General features: G+C 35.3%; 1 protein-coding gene and 1 long non-coding RNA gene across 3 annotated transcripts in view; one reads left to right on the top strand and one right to left on the bottom strand.

Moving 5' to 3' along the window:
- The window catches only part of HEATR1 (HEAT repeat containing 1), a 47,656-nt gene that overhangs the window by 17,320 nt on the left and 9,825 nt on the right, over positions 1 to 20,511 (bottom strand). For both annotated transcript variants that reach the window (XM_032883105.1, XM_032883106.1), the window contains exons 12-29: positions 19,844 to 19,948; positions 17,356 to 17,451; positions 16,835 to 16,923; positions 15,755 to 15,966; positions 14,739 to 14,860; positions 14,072 to 14,263; positions 11,870 to 12,053; positions 11,589 to 11,725; positions 10,699 to 10,891; positions 6,353 to 6,522; positions 5,824 to 5,982; positions 4,301 to 4,543; positions 3,898 to 4,029; positions 2,996 to 3,099; positions 2,689 to 2,832; positions 1,929 to 2,047; positions 1,707 to 1,828; positions 14 to 142 (exon numbers count right to left, since the gene is read on the bottom strand). In XM_032883105.1, the coding sequence (XP_032738996.1) occupies positions 14 to 142; positions 1,707 to 1,828; positions 1,929 to 2,047; positions 2,689 to 2,832; positions 2,996 to 3,099; positions 3,898 to 4,029; positions 4,301 to 4,543; positions 5,824 to 5,982; positions 6,353 to 6,522; positions 10,699 to 10,891; positions 11,589 to 11,725; positions 11,870 to 12,053; positions 14,072 to 14,263; positions 14,739 to 14,860; positions 15,755 to 15,966; positions 16,835 to 16,923; positions 17,356 to 17,451; positions 19,844 to 19,948 (2,652 nt within the window). The remainder of the gene's footprint in view (positions 1 to 13; positions 143 to 1,706; positions 1,829 to 1,928; positions 2,048 to 2,688; positions 2,833 to 2,995; positions 3,100 to 3,897; positions 4,030 to 4,300; positions 4,544 to 5,823; positions 5,983 to 6,352; positions 6,523 to 10,698; positions 10,892 to 11,588; positions 11,726 to 11,869; positions 12,054 to 14,071; positions 14,264 to 14,738; positions 14,861 to 15,754; positions 15,967 to 16,834; positions 16,924 to 17,355; positions 17,452 to 19,843; positions 19,949 to 20,511) is intronic.
- LOC116882588 lies at positions 7,349 to 20,460 on the top strand. The gene is made up of 3 exons (XR_004385668.1): positions 7,349 to 7,386; positions 7,765 to 7,842; positions 19,868 to 20,460. It is a non-coding gene; the product is annotated as an uncharacterized LOC116882588 (long non-coding RNA).

Raw genomic sequence — 20,511 nt, 5'->3', positions numbered from 1 at the left:
AAAGACAGCTTACCTGAATAAGTGCTGGAATAACCATCTTCACAGTCTTGTTAATAACCTGAAAACTGTAAGTATCATCTAGACGCATGACATTGGCTCCCATAAATGTAAAAATAGACATGATGTTGTGTAGAACTTTATCCTGAAAGAAAATACATCTTTCAACATTTTCCATTTTAAGCACACCAAATATCAATGATTCATTATAGTCTAGCAATAAAAGAAGACAAAACCCCATTTAAAAATGGGCAAAGGATTCCCAAAGACATTTTTCCAAAGACAAAGAAATGGTCAATGAGCACATGAAAAGATGCTCAACATTAGGCATTTAAGGAAATGCAAAATCCAAATCCTAAGAAACTTCACATACCCTAAGATGACTTAAAAAAAAAAAAAAAGATCAGCTAGCAGTGAGGGTTTAGAGAAATTAGAATTCTCGTAACTGCCGGTGGGTACAAAATTATATAGATGCTTTGGAAAACAGTTTGGCTATTTCTAAGAAAGTTAAAGTTAACTTCTGACACACAGATTCCACTCCTCTGTATATACCAGAGAACCCAAAACATATTTATACAAAACCTCATATACAAATGTTCACAGCGCATAATTCACAATACTCCAAATGTAGAAATAAATGTCTGTCAACTGACCAACAAATAAGCAAAATCTGGCACATACATACACTGGAATATTATTTGGCCATAAAAAAAGAAATACTGATTCAAGCTTCAACATTCATGAACCTTGACAACATTGTGCTAAGTGAAAGAAGTAAAGCATTAAAAAGCACACGTATAATAGGATTCCATTTACATGAAATGTCCAGAACAGGTAAACCAAGAGAGAGAAAGTAGATCAGTGTTTGCCAGGGGCAGAAATTATAGTGATAGAAGGAATAAAGAGTGACGGCTAATGAGTATGGGGTTTCCTCTGGGGGTGATGAAAATGTTTTGGAAGTAGAGAATGGTGATATTTATACAACTTTGTCAACATACTGAAATCAGTGAATAGTAAAATCTATTTAAATGGATGAATTTTATTGTAAATGAACTATATTTCAATTAAAGCAAAGAAAAAATATCAATGATTCTTAATTGTTTCTAGTTATCAACTCCTCTGAGGGCTACTGATTCTCTTTCAAGGAAAAAAGTCCTATATGCATAAAATCTACATGATGTTTAGTATACTGAAAGACCGCTAAAGCTCCCAGAGAACCCCAGGTTAAGAACCTGTGACCTAAATCCCCAACAGGAAAAAAAATCTCAATTACCTTCAAAAGATGTACTTCTATAAGGAATATGATTTCTCTAGCCGAGGTAGTTTATAATCAAAGTACTTTTTCTCAACTCACTGGACGAAAGCTGTCTGAGGACAATGGGATGGTAATTTTTGTCAAGAAACACCAACACTACTGCTTATAAGTTACATGGTGCCAGGCTCTGTGCTAAGTGCAAACCATAAACTACCCAGTCACATCCTCACAATAATCCTACGAAGAAGGTTACTATCATTGCCATTTTACAAGAGGACCTGAAGCTTAGCAAGATCAACCAGCTACAGTGCCACAACTGTTAAGAGACAGGGCTAAGAGTCCCACCAATAAGACCCAAAGTCGCCTGAATTCAGACCAGTGAGCGCTTAAGCATTTCCACTGAAGAAAGAAAATATCAAAATATCTGCTGAAGTCTCAAATCATTAGTACTTACAGGAAATATTCCAGCAACAGTACCCAAAAGTAAAAGGGCATGGTGATGGGTCTGCGGCATCTCTGAAACACGGATGCACTGAACGATCAATTCCACATTGAACTTCTCTTCATCCAGAACATCTAGAGTGAGGAGGAAAAAAAAAAAAATCTCTAAGTGGTATGTACATAGGCATGCAAAGCAAGTAATCCTTCCATGGTTTCCTTCCAACAAAGTACATACCCTTTGGTATTTTGCTACCATCTGGAGAGAGTTTTTGGCAGATGTTGAGCAAACAACTAAGAATTAATTGTTTGGTGTATTCCATATTTCCCTGCTCCGGTGGCAGAGGTTCTAAGCTCCTTCAGGAACCCCCGGCAAAGACATAATGGGAAATGAAGTTACACGATTTCAGTTATGCATTAATGACCACTCTCCAGAATACATATTTAATTAGGAGTAACTAAAATATTTACATTAAACACAGCCTATAAAACACAAGATTCTAACTGATTTTTTTTCTCATATGGGCAGGTGCTTAATGTCAAATTTTATCTCTCTTCTCTGTTGTACTCTCCATCAACCTATTTGAAATCTTAGAGAACCACCTTGAGAATTACATTCTCTTCAGACAAAAACAAGTTTTATCTACAATACAATGGCAAACACTACAGCTATCTGGTAATTTATACCTAAAAACCATAGCGGGTTTCTCCCTTTATCTTTAAAGTAAGGATGCCCCAAGAACTCGATGCTGAAAGTTAAGAAACAGGCTATAAGGGGAATGGTCATTCACTATACAACACAAGAGGATGATCAATTTGGGCATTGACAATGGGTACCTAACAACTTTCTTTTAACCTTTCAACTACAGTACTTAACTTGCTTTATTTTACAGACTAGTTAAGAAAAGACTGTATTTTTAAAAAGAATGTTAAGTAAGATGTGCATGAATTAGAATCCTATTCTCTCATAGATCAAATGCAAAGGCAAGTGTCAGTACCTTGACAGCAGGTTAAAAAGAGTTGGTATCAGTATCTGAGGATTTTTTAGTTTCTTTTTGTGCTGCAGTAATTCTAGGATGAGGGTTACTCTTTGCCAGTAAGAACCTCCAACTTCCTGAACAGATTCTAGATCTTGTGATTTTCTGGGAAACAGAAAATATTTGAAAAGCAAACACTATCAATGCAAAGTAAAAATTATCATACTATGTATGCCAAATTAATGGGCATCAAAAAATTATAACGGTTTCATAACATTCAAGGCCCGAGGAATAAACAGCATGTTTTCATTGCACTCCTAGCTCTTACTTCTGCTGCATTTTTTGTCTTCTCGTTTGCTGAATTGTGCCCAAGGACTTTGTTTTGTCTGGTGGCTCCAGTTCTATTCTGATTTGTTCAGCATTAACAGAAATCTGAAATATGAATGAAGAATGACTGATGACACACTTCAATGGGATAAAATTAGAGAAACAGATGTTGACTTAAATGTCCATGTCCACTTTCACATTTTCCTAGGACTTCAGAGCCCAAACCAATCCCAAACCCCAAAGGCAAATGCCACCATATTCTTTTCCATGTCCTAACAGCTGTATAAAGACAAAAAAAACACCACACAAACAGGAGTGTAGTATACACACTGCTCTGCACCTTAATTTGTTTCACTTAGAAATCTGCACCTTAGAAATCTAAGAAAATATGTTAAATACTGAGAGCTGGTGAATCTGCATAGTAGGACTTCCCCATACTAGCACCTATTTTTGTGAATTTGTTTTCTGTGTTTTCAACAAAGTAAGTGGTTGTTCTGACGTACAGCTATGTTTTAATATACATATAAACCAATGAGCACATGCTCAATTCCATGATATACATGTCATCAAACAACTATTTAAATTAAGTAGAACCCTTTGAGTACTCTGTTAAGTAACACTCCGTTGAAAATCCTTGCATAAAACAGATAGATCCCATCTAATGTAAGAGCCAAACTAACACTATACCCAACCTGGTTAAAATATAAATATTTCACAAAATAAAAATCATGGTGAAGACTTATAATTTTGATTCTGCACTTCTCTAGGAGCTAAACTTGTCCATGATTCTTATTAATGCTAACATCTGACATTCTAAAAGCACTGGATATCAGAGGTTGATTAAACATGGTGTTACTTGGAAGAGAACAATAATAAATAAATTATAGAAACTGTGTAACTTACCCCTTTAAAAACACTGCTAACAGTCTGAGCACAATGTGAATTTTTACAGTTCACCAATAAATCAAACAACATGCGCAAAAGCTTCTGCTGAACTTTTTCATCTGATATAGCTGCAAAAAATGGCTTTGTAATCTAGAGGAGGTAGAAAAAAGGCAACTGAGCTCAACAAATGTGAATCCCAAAAATGACCTTTAAACAGTTCTTTCTTATGATGTAATATCATTCCCATTGTCAGCTAAACTGCAGCTTTATCACACATATGTATCACTCAATTTTGCAAAAGCAGGCCAAACAGATCATATCCATTTTAAAACATGTCCAGTCCACTTTAGCTTCTCCAAGTAAAACATTACAAAATTTTAAGAGCCTGAACATACTTTAGTCTTTGAAAAAAGTCACTGACCTTTTCAAGAGCTGTTATCTGAATGGTTGGCATTCCTGTGCAAAGTTCCTCTGTTGTATGTACAGCTTTTATAAATATATCCAGACTCTTTGGGTCCTTATGTAAAAGGGAAGCTGAATATTCATTATATTTTCCCAGAGTGAGATGTAAAATAAAGGTCTCATCTTTTAGGACAGCTGTCGGCTCCTTCTGGATTTTTTCTAACAGTTGTTCAGCCATAGGCAACAGCTGAGAAAGCACCATCTAAAGTTGGAGAAATTTATTAGCAAACAGTTATCTATACTGACACCTATTTTTGCTTGCTTTACAAAGACATCCCAAGATACGATGTTGCAAGCCTGGGAGCTTAGCCTGGAGAAAAAAAAAAAACAATTAAAGATGATCCCTTGGACAGGAGCAAGGCTATTTAATCCAATTAAGCACTCAGGTTCTCTCTGATGGTTCAGTTTATAATGGTCAAAAGCTCTAAACCCTTCAGAAATGAGGAGTAATTTGTGGGTATCCCAAGACTTTCTGATAACAAGAAACACAAACTAAAGTTTTCGACCACAAAAATAAATTTTAGCAAACACTGCATATTTCCTCAAACAGAGCTTCCAAATTATGTATGTGAGGTCTTTAACAACTAAACCAAATGCCAGCACATTATGGCTCGTGGGCCAAATCCAGAGGTCCACCTGTTTTGGTAAATTTTATTTACTGAAATACAGCCAAGCTCATGTTTACATAACTGGCTCCAGCTTTCACAATACAATGGCAGAGCCAAGCACCTGCAAGAAAGACTGTGGAGCCCACAGAACAAATATTTACTATTTGGTCTTTCACAGAACAAGACAGTCAATTCCTAGTTTAAACTACAAGGGATGACACAAAGCCGCTCAATGCCATCTGTTGGCTGCCACTAGGAAAATTTGATCATGTGGTTTTCACTGCACTGACCCCTGCTTTAGTTCTCCACATTGCAGTCAGTCTGAGACTAGTGAAGCATCCATGCACTTTGCAACCGTCTGATCACACGTGCCATCACAAAAACCAGTGATTCACAACCTCCTTTGTGCCAAGGCCTCCCTGACAACATAATGAAAGCTGTGGATTTTCCCCCAGAATTAATGTTCAAACACACACATTTTATGAATGAACAAAGGATTCTGGAATGTTCATGCTTATGTCCAAATACATTATCTTGTGTAGGATTTCCACCAGAAGACACAAACCAACAGTTTTCTCAGCAGTGCATCTTCAGTGTTTTTCCCCATATTTTTACTTTTTAAAATTCACTTCAAGTAAATGATTAAGTAGGGATAACATACAATTTTTTTTTTAAATAGAAAAAAAACCTACCAGTACTTGCTTTTTGTGTCCTCTGTTTCTACATCTCACTTCCCTCTCCCAAATTAGAAAGAAAAATTTCACTTCTGAGTGAGTAGCTGTAACTCCTGCAAATGTTTTCCTTACTCACTAGTGGATACAATAGTGTTTAGTAACATTACATGGAATGTGTAAGCCACCTGAATTGCACATACCTCATTATTGACTTTCTGAAGTACTTTCACCAAATCTTTTGCAATGTAAGATGGGCAACTATATACACAATTGAGTAAGTTTTTCAAAGTTTCAGATAACTTCTGATGAGATTTCAGTTTCTTTTCTCTCTGTAGTTCCTCAAATAAAGTAGCTAAATCCTAGCACACCAAAAAGAAAATCAGATAAAAAAGGGTTAAGAAACTATAAAGGCTAAATGTACTGATCATAGAAGAGTCTTTTCCAAATCACGTGATAGTGAATCATTTTTCATTTCCTGTTGAAACCTTAACAGGAAATGGTACAATACCTCTAAGTTAGTACTATCAAAAGCCACATACTGAAACACTGTATGCTATCTTTTTCAAAAACGGTAAGAGAAAGTTGTGCAGATATTGACATCAATTTCCAAATTCAGTGACTTGACTCGATCAAAATCCCTACAAAGCAAAATGTCAAAAGAGGACAAAACCGTTCACAGGTATACACAGGCATGCGCACACCATCAGTCTTCTTTGATGATGAGTTTACCTGAGCAACATAGGTGGCATCTGAGGTGATCTCCTCTATTTTAGGAACCAAATGATCTATTACCAGGTGGAACTGAGACACCACTCCACTGAGGGCCTGGAGACAAAGAATGGAGGCCCTTCGTACTTCTTTTATGGGGTTTCCCAGATTAATGAGTAGAGATATCACCACTAAAACCAAAGGGGAAAATATTTAGCAACTTAAAAAATTTAAACAGTACAAAACTTAAATAGTACCAGAGAGTATGTTGAAGTTTTCCTCCTCACTGAAATTCTCTCTTAAGACCATTCACTGTTTACTATTCTAGCAAAATGTTATTAGCTATATGCTACTACATCCTTTTGAAAACATACAGGTGAGAGCAGAGCACACAATGTACATACACACACACACACACAGAATGATTACATCTCAATTTATTTTGAAGTATTTTCTACGTAAGTGTATCTAAATCAAATCATTCTTTAAAACTGTATGGTTCTCCATTGTATTTTCTGTATTTTTTAAACCAGTATCTTGCTGGTGACTCAGTTGTTCCTTATCTCTCAGCACTACAACTGCTAACACAAATATCTCTTTACACACATCCTTGCAAGTACGCAGAGTAAACTACCCATTGTGTATCAGGCTTTGCAAATATTTTGTCCTTAGTGGACATCTGAGTTTCTAAAGCAGAAATTAGTCTAATTTTTCTTCTAGTTTTATACATTGCTTAGAGAGGCCCTCCCCACACTGAGTCAGTTGTTCAAGTGTCTATCTTCATATTCTGAGAGAGGCCACATGTATCACATGTTCTCTTCTACCGCTAAAGCTAAGTTGTGTGTTGTTTTTTTAATGTGAAATCTTTAGTTCACATGAAATTTCTGTCTAAGGAATAAGATTGGAGTCAAACTTTTAATGTCTCCAAATGGCTAGCCAGATGTCCCATTTAATAACCCACCTAAAAATTCTAGAGCTTTTTTATTCATACATTCCGTCAGTATCTGAAATAGCTACTGCTGCCAACTACTACTTCTAGAACCAAGCCCGGTAATGTAATGAATTTAGAAGGAATGCTTTTAACTCTGCAATTAAGAATGCTAGCTTTTGATCTGAGAAGTATTTTTATTACTCACTCTTATTTTGCTGCCACTTAATTAGAATTACTGATTTTTATCTAATGCCTTTTCAGTTTTTTGGGAAAATGATATGGGTTTTCTCCTTTCAAATTGATATGGCTAATTATACTAAGAGTTCATTATTTTGAACCAATTTTGTATTATTGGAATTAACTCTATTTGGGTAAATACGTGCTTTTTAAAAATATACTGGACTCAATTTGCAAATACTTTAGAAATCCAATTATTCAAAGAAACATGCCTATTTTTTTTGTTTGGAAGAACTGTCAACTTTCAATGTTACACTTGTTTTAGACAAAGCATCTGGAAGCTTTTCTTCATTCTATGACCTGCTCAGTTCAACAGCACTGAAAAACCTGCTTCAAAAATCTGGTAGAGTATCTGTAAGCTCAAGTGAATTGAGGTTTTTTGAAAAAATGTCTTCGGGAGAAAACGATACCTAAAATCCTTTTATGGTAATTAGTTATTTAAGCTTTATTCTGTGCTATCTACTGAGGCGAGTTGTGCCAACTTTTATTTTGGTAGTAATGATCCATTCCATATATTCCATTTCTGGAATGCTAAGAAACAGCTCAACAAACTTTTGAACCTGAGAAGGTAAACTGAAAGCTGGAAACCTTTCCTGGTCTCTGTAATGTTAACTCATAAAGTCAGAAACAAACAGCTCGAAAGCTGAATTCATGCAAGGGGCAGCATCAGGTCAAGATACTACTTGCTAAAATTCCCTGTATCATTCAAAAACGAATTCAAAGAACAAAGTACTACAGTTACCATGTTCCAGTAACATACTGGAACTCAAGGTAAGCAAAAACTACCTTAAACAATCAGCTTTTAGGAATGTTCTTCCATTTAAAATCTCTGTGACTTCATTCTCCCAAATCATTTTACTTAGATTTAAAAGTTATTTTACACAAAAGTTGAAAAAAAATACTGAGCTTTGGTTTTAAATATATAAATGAATGTACTACATTTATCAGGTATTAAAAAACCAAAGGCAGTCTACATCTTTTTACAAATGAGGTTAAATATTTATTCATCTAACAAAATTTGCTGTATGTAAGCAAATTTTGAACTGAGTAAGTATCTGGACAGAAAGCAATAAATGGTGGTTAGATTCCCAAGCCACTGACAAAGACTTAATTCAAATAACGGCATACTATATTAATATGCCAATACCTTTTTCTTTTGAAAGGCATAACGTTTTTTGTAAACAGATTAAAAGAATTATCAGCCAACACTTCCTGGACTCCTCACAGACAAGGTATGCATAGAAGCTCACTGTGTACTGAAAGAGGAGAGCATGGAGGACAGGTCCAAGGGCTAAATGACCTTCCACTTTAGGCCCCCTGGGACTCTAGTGTGCACTCCTTGAGCTTCCCAGTAGAACAAGGTGCATCTCTCCTGTTTTCAGTGGAGTACTGGGACATTTCTAGCAGCATAAATGCAAAAGTACTTTAGGAAGAAGGAAAGTGACAGATGACAAGTCAGAGGTAGACAGGGAGCCTATCTTGCAGCAAAAGTTAAGTCTTTGGTTCCTGGAGATATCATTCCTCAGAAACTACTGCCTTTGATACCAAAAGATAACAGACATTTCATACTTAATTAGGAAATCCAAATAGTTATGACCTCTAAATAAAATACACATACCTTTATGAAAACTCCCAAATTTAACAAAAATATCCATTTTAATAAATCATGCTACTTCCATACAATGGAATAATTTGCAGACATTTTAAAATAAATTCTTATATAAAGTACTACTATAGAATACTTGTAATACAATACTTAATACTTTATTAAAGAATTAGAGTTTAAAAAATGTACAGGATGGTCTTCTCATCCAAGGCAGAAAAAAAAAACTAGGAAAAAAACCTTCTTAAAGTAAGTCTACCTAAAAAAAGGGAAGGCAATTTTACAGTGAGTGGTAAAGAAATTATATTCATGGGATTTTATTAAGTAAAACTTGAAATCTATGTATGTACATTACCTTGTATTTAACAAAATTTTGGTTACAATTGTAATTATGTGCTCTTTCACAGAGCTAACGAAAGATAAACAGAAATGATTTTGGGAAAAACATATGATCATTCACTTTACTTTCACAGAACATTTATAAAAAGCAATTTTAGGGTGTGCCTGAGTGGCTCAGTCGTTAAACGTCTGCCTTCCGCTCGGGTCGTGATCCTGGGGTTCTGGGATCAAGCCCCACATTGGGCTCCCTGCTCTGTGGGAAGTCTGCTTCTCCCTCTCCCACTCCCCCAGCTTGTGTTCCCTCTCTGTCAAATAAATAAATAGATCTTTAAAAAAAAAAAAAAAAAAAAAAGCAATTTTAGAATTAAAAAAAAAAAAAAATCTAGAATACCCTCAAATTTCCCAAGGGCCACTCTTATTCCTTTGACATTAAAATCATTCCAGTTTGAAGTATCAATCATATGCATCATCCTTATCAATTCTCTCATCTTTAATTGCTACAGGGTCTAATTCTGCCAGATCCTCTCATTTGTCAGTAGCTTTTTTAAATTTTTTTTGGTCAGTAGCTTTAAAGTACCTATTTTCCAGTATCACGTTCATCAACTTCATGAAATTTGCAAATTTCATTTTATCAAAAAATAAACTTAATAAATTTAAACTTGGGGTGTTTTATTAGTGAGTGCCCAACCTGAAAATAAGTTACACATGATTAAAGAGACAAATTCAGAAAGGTTGTCTGATTGGAGACCCATTTTCTAAGTAGTCAGATGAATACAGAACTGTATTAAATGGCGTGGCTTCTCCATGTAACCCTTTACTGATGAAACGCAGAACATGAATAGCTGGATATTAACAACCCATTTTGTTAATTAAAAGTAGTTTATATAGGGGCTCCTGGGTGCCTCAGTTAAGTGTCTGCCTTCAGCTCAGGTCATGATCTCGGGGTCCTAGGATCAATCCCCATGTTGGGCTCCCTTTCCCCTGCTCCTCCCCACCTGCTGGTGTGCATGCCCTCTCAAATAAGTAAAATCTAAAAAAAAAAATTTATATATACGTATATACAGTTTATATATAAGAATTTATATGTATACACCTAACTTATAATATACGTAGACAGCAGAGAGAGTGCACACACTGTGAGTACTCTTCAGAAAAAAAAGTTAAAAAGAAATTCTCCCAACTATAACCCACATAAACTACATATAGAGAAAGCATTAAAGTTGGTCATGACAGAACATAACACGCTACTCATGATACCTGGAGAAGATACAGATGCCAGCTGATGTTTATCCTGTGCCTTCTGAGCAGAGAGCATCTCACAACCTATATAAAGAGCTTGAGTCTGCAGTGCTGCTTTCACGCTGCAGTTAAGTGGATTTGAAAGGCTAGACCCGTATGTCCATAAAACAGAGAAGAACTTGAATAACTGAAAAATATCTTCTAGATGCACCTAAATTAAATAAACGACAGTGAAGTTTAATTTTTACTCACATTTAGTTAATTCCAAATCCTCTTTTCACTAGTGTACAATTACAGAAAACACTTTGTTGCAATGATTTGCCCTGTTCCATGACTTAAAATTTTCCATACTTATTTTAACCAATGAGAAGTATGTAAATGAATCTAAAGGACTTGCTATAACTTTGACTCTGTACACACTGGACAACAGTAACAACATGTGAAAATAAGCAGAAAACCAAGACTCGTGATGAGGGGGAAGCCTTGTTAAGAAAGAATTCCAAGATGGAATAAGTGTCACCAGTGGTGCCAAATGCTGCTGAAAGGGGTAAGACAAGAACAGAGACTTAACTGCTGGACCTAGCAACACGGAGGTCCATGAAATTTCTTAACTGAGTTGCACAAGCTAACTTACCCCATTGAACAGCAGTTTCTCACTGGTAATGAACTGTGATTAGTAAATACATGACAGGCCTAACACACTACTAGTACTAGGCATGCAGCAATGTTAGTCTCTGGCCTACTGACTGGTGTCATGATGATACCACTACCTCACAGGGCCCGTGTATATTACCCCATACTCTGCACTGTTCAAAAATCTACTTTCATTTTCATTAAAAAACTGTCATAAATGCTCTGCTATATCTTCTGAAAGGGAAAAGTATGCCTGAAAAAGATGAGCCTAGTACCTTTATGAAAAGTTTCATCAGAACCCTAAAATGAGTGGCATCAGTACCACCGAGTATCATCTCAAAGAGCCCAATAAGCAAGCACAGATAGGCTCTGTTGTCTTCTTTCAGCTGCTCGGGATTCCACCATATATCATCTACATGGACATGAAGAGAGAGAGAAACGATGAATAAACTTACGTGAACACATGCTGGGAACTTTTCACTCAAAACAAACAATAGTTGTGGAGAAAATAATTGTTTTCTTGAGTATCACATTCAAAAGTCACACTTTGTCCTACCTTTAGGAAAAGATTTAGGACCCTTCAGTGCATGAATAAAATTTTTCAGTGCAAATATGAGTAAAACAGAGTCCTCCACAGCAACACGCTGGGCCAAATTGAGCTGCTTTATGTAATGGGCCCACAGTTCCACTGGTATCTCTCTGTCCATCATCAGCTCAAAATGCCATTCGGAGGGGATTTCCTGAAATAGTAAAGGAAACAACATAAATATGAAGGAGTTCTGAACATGGGTTATACACAGGGGAACTGCAATGATATATGATTGGGTAATATCCAAAATTTCGTCTCATTTGAGGACAGGATTAATAGCTTTAACCAAATTTGTAAGGTTTAACTACCACTATTTACAACAGAAAGATTAAGTTATCCACAGCTTCATTTTATCTATATTTCCTTGAAACACATATCTAAAAACAAATGTTATCCATATAAATTGTGTTTATTAAATGGCACATTTCTATAAAGAAAGGAGTTGGATTTCCAGGAGACCCTTAAAAGGAGCTTTCTCATGTCACATACTTCTAATGGGGTGCAAATAGGTTACACAAGTAGCAAAATGTGAGGGTGTTTAAAAATTATACAGCAGATACTAAAAAGCAGCAGGAGAAAACATGAAGAAAAATGATAAGACCCTGTACAGAAGAGTGCAAAGTAGTAACTTAGAAGGAAAATAACCCAAAGCCAGACTTGAGAAAATGTCTCTAGTGAGGGATTTTATTGGCTCAGTGTGCTGCTGCAGCCAGAAAGAGACTCAGGACTCCTATAAAGGGTACTGAATATAAAACAGCATGTTATCTGCACATATAAAAAACAACCCATTTGTCCATACTTTTAATACCAAGGGCAAATACCATTCAGGTTATTATATTCTACAAAAGAAAGAAATTAAGAAGGGCTTATCTGGGCTACTTTTTAAAATATAAAAATCCACCACTCTTCTATATTTTTTTCTAAGATTTTTATTTATGTATTTGAGAGTGAGAGAGAAAGAGCACACGTGAACAAGAGGGAGGTTGACAGAATCTAAGCAGACCCCGCACTGAGAATAGAAGCCGAGGAGGGGCTCGATCCCATGACCTGAGATCGTGACCTGAGACAAAACCAAGAGCCAGATGCTTGACTGAATGAGCCACCCAGGAGCTCTGAAAAATTCATGCTTTTCAAGTTTACATAATTTTAGGTAACAATGACTATGGCTAGAACTTGTAAAATCCTCAGGGTATATGTAAATGCAAGAAAGATGTGATTCGTTTCAGTGAACCCTAAAATGAGGAGCCCTCTGATTGTTGGAAGACAAAAACAAAATACTATTAAAAATATTAAAAGAAATCATCTTATTACCTCAAGATGTGATACTAGGTAAAAATACAAACAACTGAAACATGCTCTTTAGCCAATACTGTCAAAGATGATAGTAAGCTGGTGAGATCCAAATCTGATGTAATATTAAAATAATACAAAAGATCAACTCCTGGGGCACCTGGGTGGCTCAGTTAAACGTCTGACTCTTGGTTTCGACTCAGGTCATGACTTCAGGATTGTATGACCATGGCACATAGGGCTCTGTGCTCTTTGGGGAATCCGCTTGAGATTCTTTCCCTCTCCCTCTCCCTTCACACCCCTCTCAAGTGTATTCTCTCTCTCAAATTATTTTAAAAAGAATCAATTCGTGGGGCGCCTGGGTGGCTCAGTGGGTTAAGCCTCAGCCTTCAGCTCAGGTCATGATCTCAGGGTCCTGGGATCGAGCCCCATGTCGGGCTCTTTGCTCAGCAGGGAGCCTGCTTCGCCCTCTCTCTCTGCCTCCTGTCTGCCTACTTGTGATCTCTGTCAAATAAATAAATAAAATCTTTAAAAAAAAAAAATCAATTCTTAGTAAATAACAGAATGAAGTAAATATTGTGTTCAAGCAGTAACATGCCTAGTGAATTCTTCATCACAAAGTGTAGTTAAGTATAACTCAGGTAATTAATAAAGATAATACAGGGAAGAGTCAACTATCAGATACAGAACATCACAACCCTGAAATTCTATAATTCAATTAAATTCTCTAACTCTCTACCTATTGCTACCCAAGGCTGCTTCACATTCACCCCTCGTATCCAAAGATTTAGCATTTCAGCCCCCAATTTTCAGTGCTGCTGTGATTCGTAAGCCGGGCTGCCACTTTACTCAATGTTCCAAAAACTTTGCACTCCTTACCACCGCAGTAATCACACTCTCAAGCTTCTTTATTTTTTTCTGCAATAAACCGAAGACTCTGATCGCAAAGGGGAAGTGAGTTTCTTTTAAAGATGAACAGCAAGAAACAAGCACAGCCATGATCACGTGAAAAGTCACTTTTTGCTTCAGGCTAAAGCACTCCTTTTCCCCAAAGCTTATTAAGTCTTCCACCTTGAAAAATAAACATACTCCATTACTGGTAGCTCTTCACTGGTTTCTAAAGTAATAATAAAATTAAATAATCTCAGAATTATAATGAACATAATTGCATCTGGCAACTGGATAAATGCTTTAAAATTATACTCCTAAAACCTTGACAAAGATTTACTAAAGCAAAAGAGAAAAAAAATCCTTTTAGAGATTGTTATTTAAATAAAACATATGACTTTGTATTTTAAATGACAGGAAACAAGAAAGCAAAAAAGTACACACTATTCTTACAGTCCAATGTAAAACCACAAAAAATTATATAAAATGTAGAAGATTTCAAACACTCTGCGGAACATACTATGTAAAACCAAACATGTTTAAAGCATAACAAAGTAGTAAAAAATGTAAAAGTTATTTTAAAAAATCTAGTACACCAAACACTGAGATTCTAATAAATTTTAGGAAGTCCAGGGGTGGTCTTTGACAGCATACGTACCATTTTTAACATTGAAGAAGGATCCCCTGAACTTATATTGTCAGCCAATAATGCAATCATCTTCTGATTTGTTACACCAATTAGTTTTCCTGACTCTGTGCTTTTAATCACATTTTCAAGAGCTGTTAAAAAAAAAAAAAAAATGAACACAGAGGACCCTTGTATCACCAATACTCGCCTCATGAATTCTGTAGAGTAAGAAATTTAGGCAAAAGTTTCAATTTTCCTATGAAGGTTTGCTCTGTATTTTTCCTTTTATCCAATTCTGAATCTATCTCTAGGTCAGCTTCATTTTCATTGTCGTTGACTACTGAAAAACGTGGGGAATGGGGTTGCCAATGCCCCTCCCTAACACAAGAGAAAATCTGCATATATCTTCAAAAACTTAACTACTAATAGCCTACTACAGACCAGAAGCCTTCAAATAACAAACAGTTAACACACCTTTAATGTTATAAGTATGCTATACTGTATTCATGCTATACTGTATTCTTACAATACTGTAATCTAGAGAAAAAAAAAGTAGTATTTAAATAATAAGAGAAGAAAATGTATTTAGAGTATTGTATTTATCAAAATATACCTGCATTTAAGTGAATCCACATGCCATTCAACCCTACGCTGTTCAAGAGTCAACCGTAGGTTTCTGACCTTGGCAAAAATCTTTAAAAATCTTGCTGACATAGACCACAGCAAACATGATTTCAAATAATGATTAGAGCCAACTTTTAATTGTACTTTTCTTTTTAAAGTATTTATTTATTTTTTAAAGATTTTATTTATTTGACAGAGACAGAAATCACAAGGAGGCAGAGCAGCAGGCAGAGAGAGAGGGGAAAGTTGGCTCCCTGCTGAGCAGAAAGCCCCCTTTGGAATTCGATCCCAGGACCCTGAGATCATGACCTGAGCCGAAGGCAGAGGCTTAACCCACTGAGCCACTCAGATGCCCCTCTTTTTAAAGTATTTAAAAAGTGTTGTTGGTCCCCCCCCCCCACAAAGGCAACCAAATTTCTTACCTTCTTTCCAGCCTCTTAATACAGGGTGCAGAGAGCAAATTCCGGATTTCGATAAATATATGGCGATTTTCGTATCAGCAGATTCCATATCATCATTGACAATAATCATAAATGGCAGCAGATGCACCATCACTTCATTTGACAACTGATCGTTTTCACTCAGTATCTTTTCCTTAATTAATATGTCTGCTGCTACCTCAAGTACCTTGTACCTGAAACACAAACACATTTGGTTGAGGGACCCATTAGAAACTTAAACTCAGCAAAAAAAAAAAAATGATTACATTGTTCCCGCTCAACTGACACTATCTTGATCTCCTCACCAAATACATTATTCGGAGAGACCCTAGACAATCACTCAAAATCCATGCTAACAGGGAGCTATTTGGGACAGTAATTGTAAACTGCTTTTTTTTTTTTTGGAGAAATCACTAGGTTGACTATAACATAAAATATGTATCTCACAACATATCTTAACTCCATTAGAAATGAAGGATTCACTCATAAGTTAAAAAAATATATAAACACATACTGTGTGCTAAGAACTAAATACGACAGATACAAAAATCTGTAAGACATGCTCTCCTCCCCCCAGGAGCTTAGGTCATTTTTTCAGTGCAAAAAGCTTAGATGCAAAAAATGAAGTAACTAGAGTATATCAAACACTACAGGTGACCATGTGCCTCTGAGCTTATTTTAATATGTTTACTTTTAATTATAAAGTAATATACTATCCTTATAAAAACAATCAAATAGAATTCTATAAAGCAGAAAATTAAACTACTTCCTACCCTACTTCTCAGATTTCACCGTTTATGTCACCATTATGTAATCTTTCCATTTTATTAGGAAAATTTTTATTAAGAAAATTTATTAAGAAAAATTTCAAACATACAGAACCCCCACAAACCCTCATTCTTTTTATGATGCACAAGTTACATTATGATCCATTCCACTACCATGACCAAAGGGCCATGTAACTAAATTATAAGATGCAAAAATGTAAAGAAAGAAAATAGAACTGAAACGGACGTAGAATTCTGTCAATTCAAAACAGTATGAGGAGAAATGAATACATACCATTCCCTATTTTTTGAAAGTTCTGCTCTTCGAAAGAGGCTGAGAAGATTTGAAACCGTCACTTCTGAACTAAAATATTGTTTGAAAATCTAAAGGGGAAGAAACATACATAAGTAAATTTTCACTTGCTTCAGATACACATGGTACTTGTTAAAGGAACTTTAAAAAAATAATGAATTATAAAGAATTTATCTCCCAACAGTCCTCATATAATTTCAAAGCTTTATGAGAACAGTTTCTCAAAAGTGGCATTTATGAGACAATCTTCCATGATCCCAAGGTATTTACTACTGATAAAAATTCACAAAGCACGTTTCCCTCTTGAAGAACTTCCATATACATAAAACTCTGCAGTCTAGTTTTTCCCATGAGCTTTCCTTAATCAGGCTTAAGTCTATGCTCTCAGAACAAATTCCCAATGAAGGAATAATTTCCAAATATGTTCCTGCCTAGAGCAGAGAATCACCTGGGAATGAAAAAATATTTACAAATTGTGTATTTCAACAAACAAATTCACTCACCTTAAATGCATTTATAGCTGACAAAACAACATCTATGCTATCATCACCTAATCGGGTTAAAACAGCTTCTTTTATGAAAGACTCATCAACACTCTCCTAAGCAAGAGAAAAAATATATAAATTTGGTTATTGCTAAAACCTCCCCAAGAGTTTACACTAAAAAGAAAGCTTAGTTTTATGAAAAGCACTGCACTCATTATCCATCAAGAAATACAGGCTCTACCCTAGACACAAACTCAAACACTCTAAGCATACTTGCACTGAACTTGATAATCTCTAAAGGGTCTTTTTTAGATGAGTAATTATTTGGTACAAACTTTTCCCAGTTTCTACTGAAAATACCATAGAATATGTATAATCCAAACATAATTTTTGCATTAAGACGTTCATCTTGCTAAACAAGAGCCCGGATATTGAGAGTGCATAGCCTAAGAACCAGAACGTCTGGTTTAAATCCTAGCTCGACCACTTACCAACTGTGTGACCTGTAGCAAGTTACTTAACCTTTCCAGGTCTCACTGTTCTTATCTATCAAAGACAGCTAATAATAGCACCTATCTCAAAGGACTGCCACAAAATGAAATAATACCTGTCAGTGCATAGAACAAGGCCTTACACAATGTAAGTACTGTTAAAAGTTAGCTATCATTATCAAGATTTTTACAAGGATGAGGACATCTGCTGAGAAGCCAGTTGCCAGTCTGTCAAAAGAGATCCTATTTTTCTTAACAAAAGAAAATAAAGCATATAATCATTCAAAGTAATGGAAAAGTAAGACTACAAGCCAACCTAAATAGATCCCTACCTGTAGGTGGCATTTTTTATAATGCTATAAAAAAGTAACAGGGCTCTCTGTTGGGAGATAAAACCCAAATCCCTAGAACTCACAAAACTGAAGCTCAAATCTCATGTACCAAATGTCACCAAAATTTTCTCTAGAGCTAACAAGTAGCCAAATATCCCAATCTGAAATTCTATAATAGGATCTATGTTCTGTCACTGATGGAGAAGGGAAAGTGAAATCAAAGCATGCAGAGAAAGACAGTAACTGTAATGACAATATTGAACCTAAAAGGCAGATGTATACAGTGCCTTTTACTGAAAATCTAACCAGATCCAGAAAAGGATAGGGGAGGTAGGGATTAAGAGTAAAAGAAGGCTGAGAACAGCTTTAGGAGTATCAGGAGCTTCCAGGAATCCCTTTTTCATTCTAGACACTGGAATCTTCCCATCAAAACAAAAGACCAGAATTCAGTAGTTTAATTAAAAAAAAAAAAAAAAAATCAATAGCACATACTTATCAGCAGTTTGTGAAACGTAACCTTATGCCAGATCAGAAATGAATCAAAATCAACAGATTATAAATCTGAATACTACAATCATTTTTAAAGAAACATTCTCACAGATCCTAATACTTTTATTTACAGATCATTTTAAAATTAACTCAAAAATATAAAAATATCAAAAATAAAAAAAAATTTGAAGTCCAATATTTAAAAGCCCTATAAAACCAATAAAACTCAAACTGAAATGTATTTATTAGGGTAATTATGATTAGCTGAAATTCAATTCTACTTGTGACATGAATCTGGATCTACCAACCATGACACAAGTTTGAGTTCAGCATGTTTGTAGTACTACATGCCATGGGGAAACAACTCTGGGACCACTTTTTTTATTCCAGAAATTTTCCAAATATGCTAATAATAGTACATATACAAGAGGATTTCAGATATCACAGCAATGAACACTCCCATTTCAATTATAGTAACAACAGTAAAATATCTCTACCAATTAGCTCTTCAAACCCATGATTTGATGGCTATGTAAAAATGAGTCCATTTAAAAGTGGGAGAAAAATTTTAAGAACATAGTATCAACAGTAAGCAAACAAAGCAAAAATCGTGAAGGTATTGTTTGAATGGCTCAATTCTGAAAAATAATGCTTCATTTGAATCATTACAAAGTCTTCTAAAATACCATTTTGGTATAAAGATATTATTTACAAATTAAGTCAGCCTTTGTACTTACTTCTCGCAGCCACCAAAATGTGAAACACAAATACAACTGCAGGTACTGAGATCATGAACGGTGTCCCAAAAGCTCTCATTCCCATGTTCCCAAATATACTCATGTTGAACTTGAGACTATCAAAGTCAAATTTCAAAACTAAAACATTCTCAGATAATTTGTGAGCCTCTGTAAATAATCTAGAAATTCTAGTCTGAAAAACACTAAGCTAAATAATAATCTGCAACGTGGAAACATGTGAAGACAGTTGTTAGTAGAGCATACACAAGTTAAAAGTGCCGCCTGCTGGTATGTATGGTCCTAAATCTTTGTCCTGTACACTCTCCTCTGCTTTATTCATCTTGTATCTGTAATTACACAATATTAATTATAGTTGGTAACTTCAATTTCTTATTCTAGAATGACACTGTTCACCTTAAGGATAAAAATACCACAAATGAAGCTATCTGATACAAACCTCTGATGTTTTCATATTTTTCAGATGATTAATGGCCAGAAGTCTCACAGGAGCAAGTGGATGATTCAGACTGAGCATCAGGGAAGTATCAGAATCTGCTAGAAACTATAGGATTCATCACAATCACCAAATTATTTCACCATTAAATCTGAACAGCATCTGATCAAGAATAAAAACTAGAGAAAACCATCCCAAAATGCCCAACATATTTGATAACAACCATCTAACTTCAGACACCATGAAATAAAGTAAAATCTTTGTCTCTAGAATAGGGTATGAGTTACAACAGATGAACAAAATATACATTGTTAATGTTGTGACTTTGAGTACCCTCATGTCTATGGGTAGGTTTATTTAGTGAAGCAATTCTATGAAGTAACTTTGCTTTCTTTATGTAGATCTGACTCCAGACTGAGAAGTACCTAAAATATATCATTGTAGTAGCACCTAAATGAAAATAGAAATTTAAAAAATTGGTCACTGAAGACAGAAAGCAATTTATCTAAATGATACAACAGTGACAGATTTACGACAACTTACTTCACTAAGATTTGGGAATGAAATGCCATTAAAGATGAAAGTCTAATTATTAGAAAAGAAAAACCAAAACAATCAAGTTTTTCTTCATATTTATTTTCAAGGCTAATTTTAAGAACTGCCTAACTTCT

This window comes from Lontra canadensis, unplaced genomic scaffold, assembly GCF_010015895.1.
Source record: "Lontra canadensis isolate GAN:19392208 unplaced genomic scaffold, GSC_riverotter_1.0 scaffold85, whole genome shotgun sequence".
NCBI lineage: Eukaryota > Metazoa > Chordata > Mammalia > Carnivora > Mustelidae > Lontra > Lontra canadensis.
The sequence above is the reverse complement of the archived record's forward strand: the minus strand, read 5'-3'. Positions and strand labels throughout refer to the sequence as shown.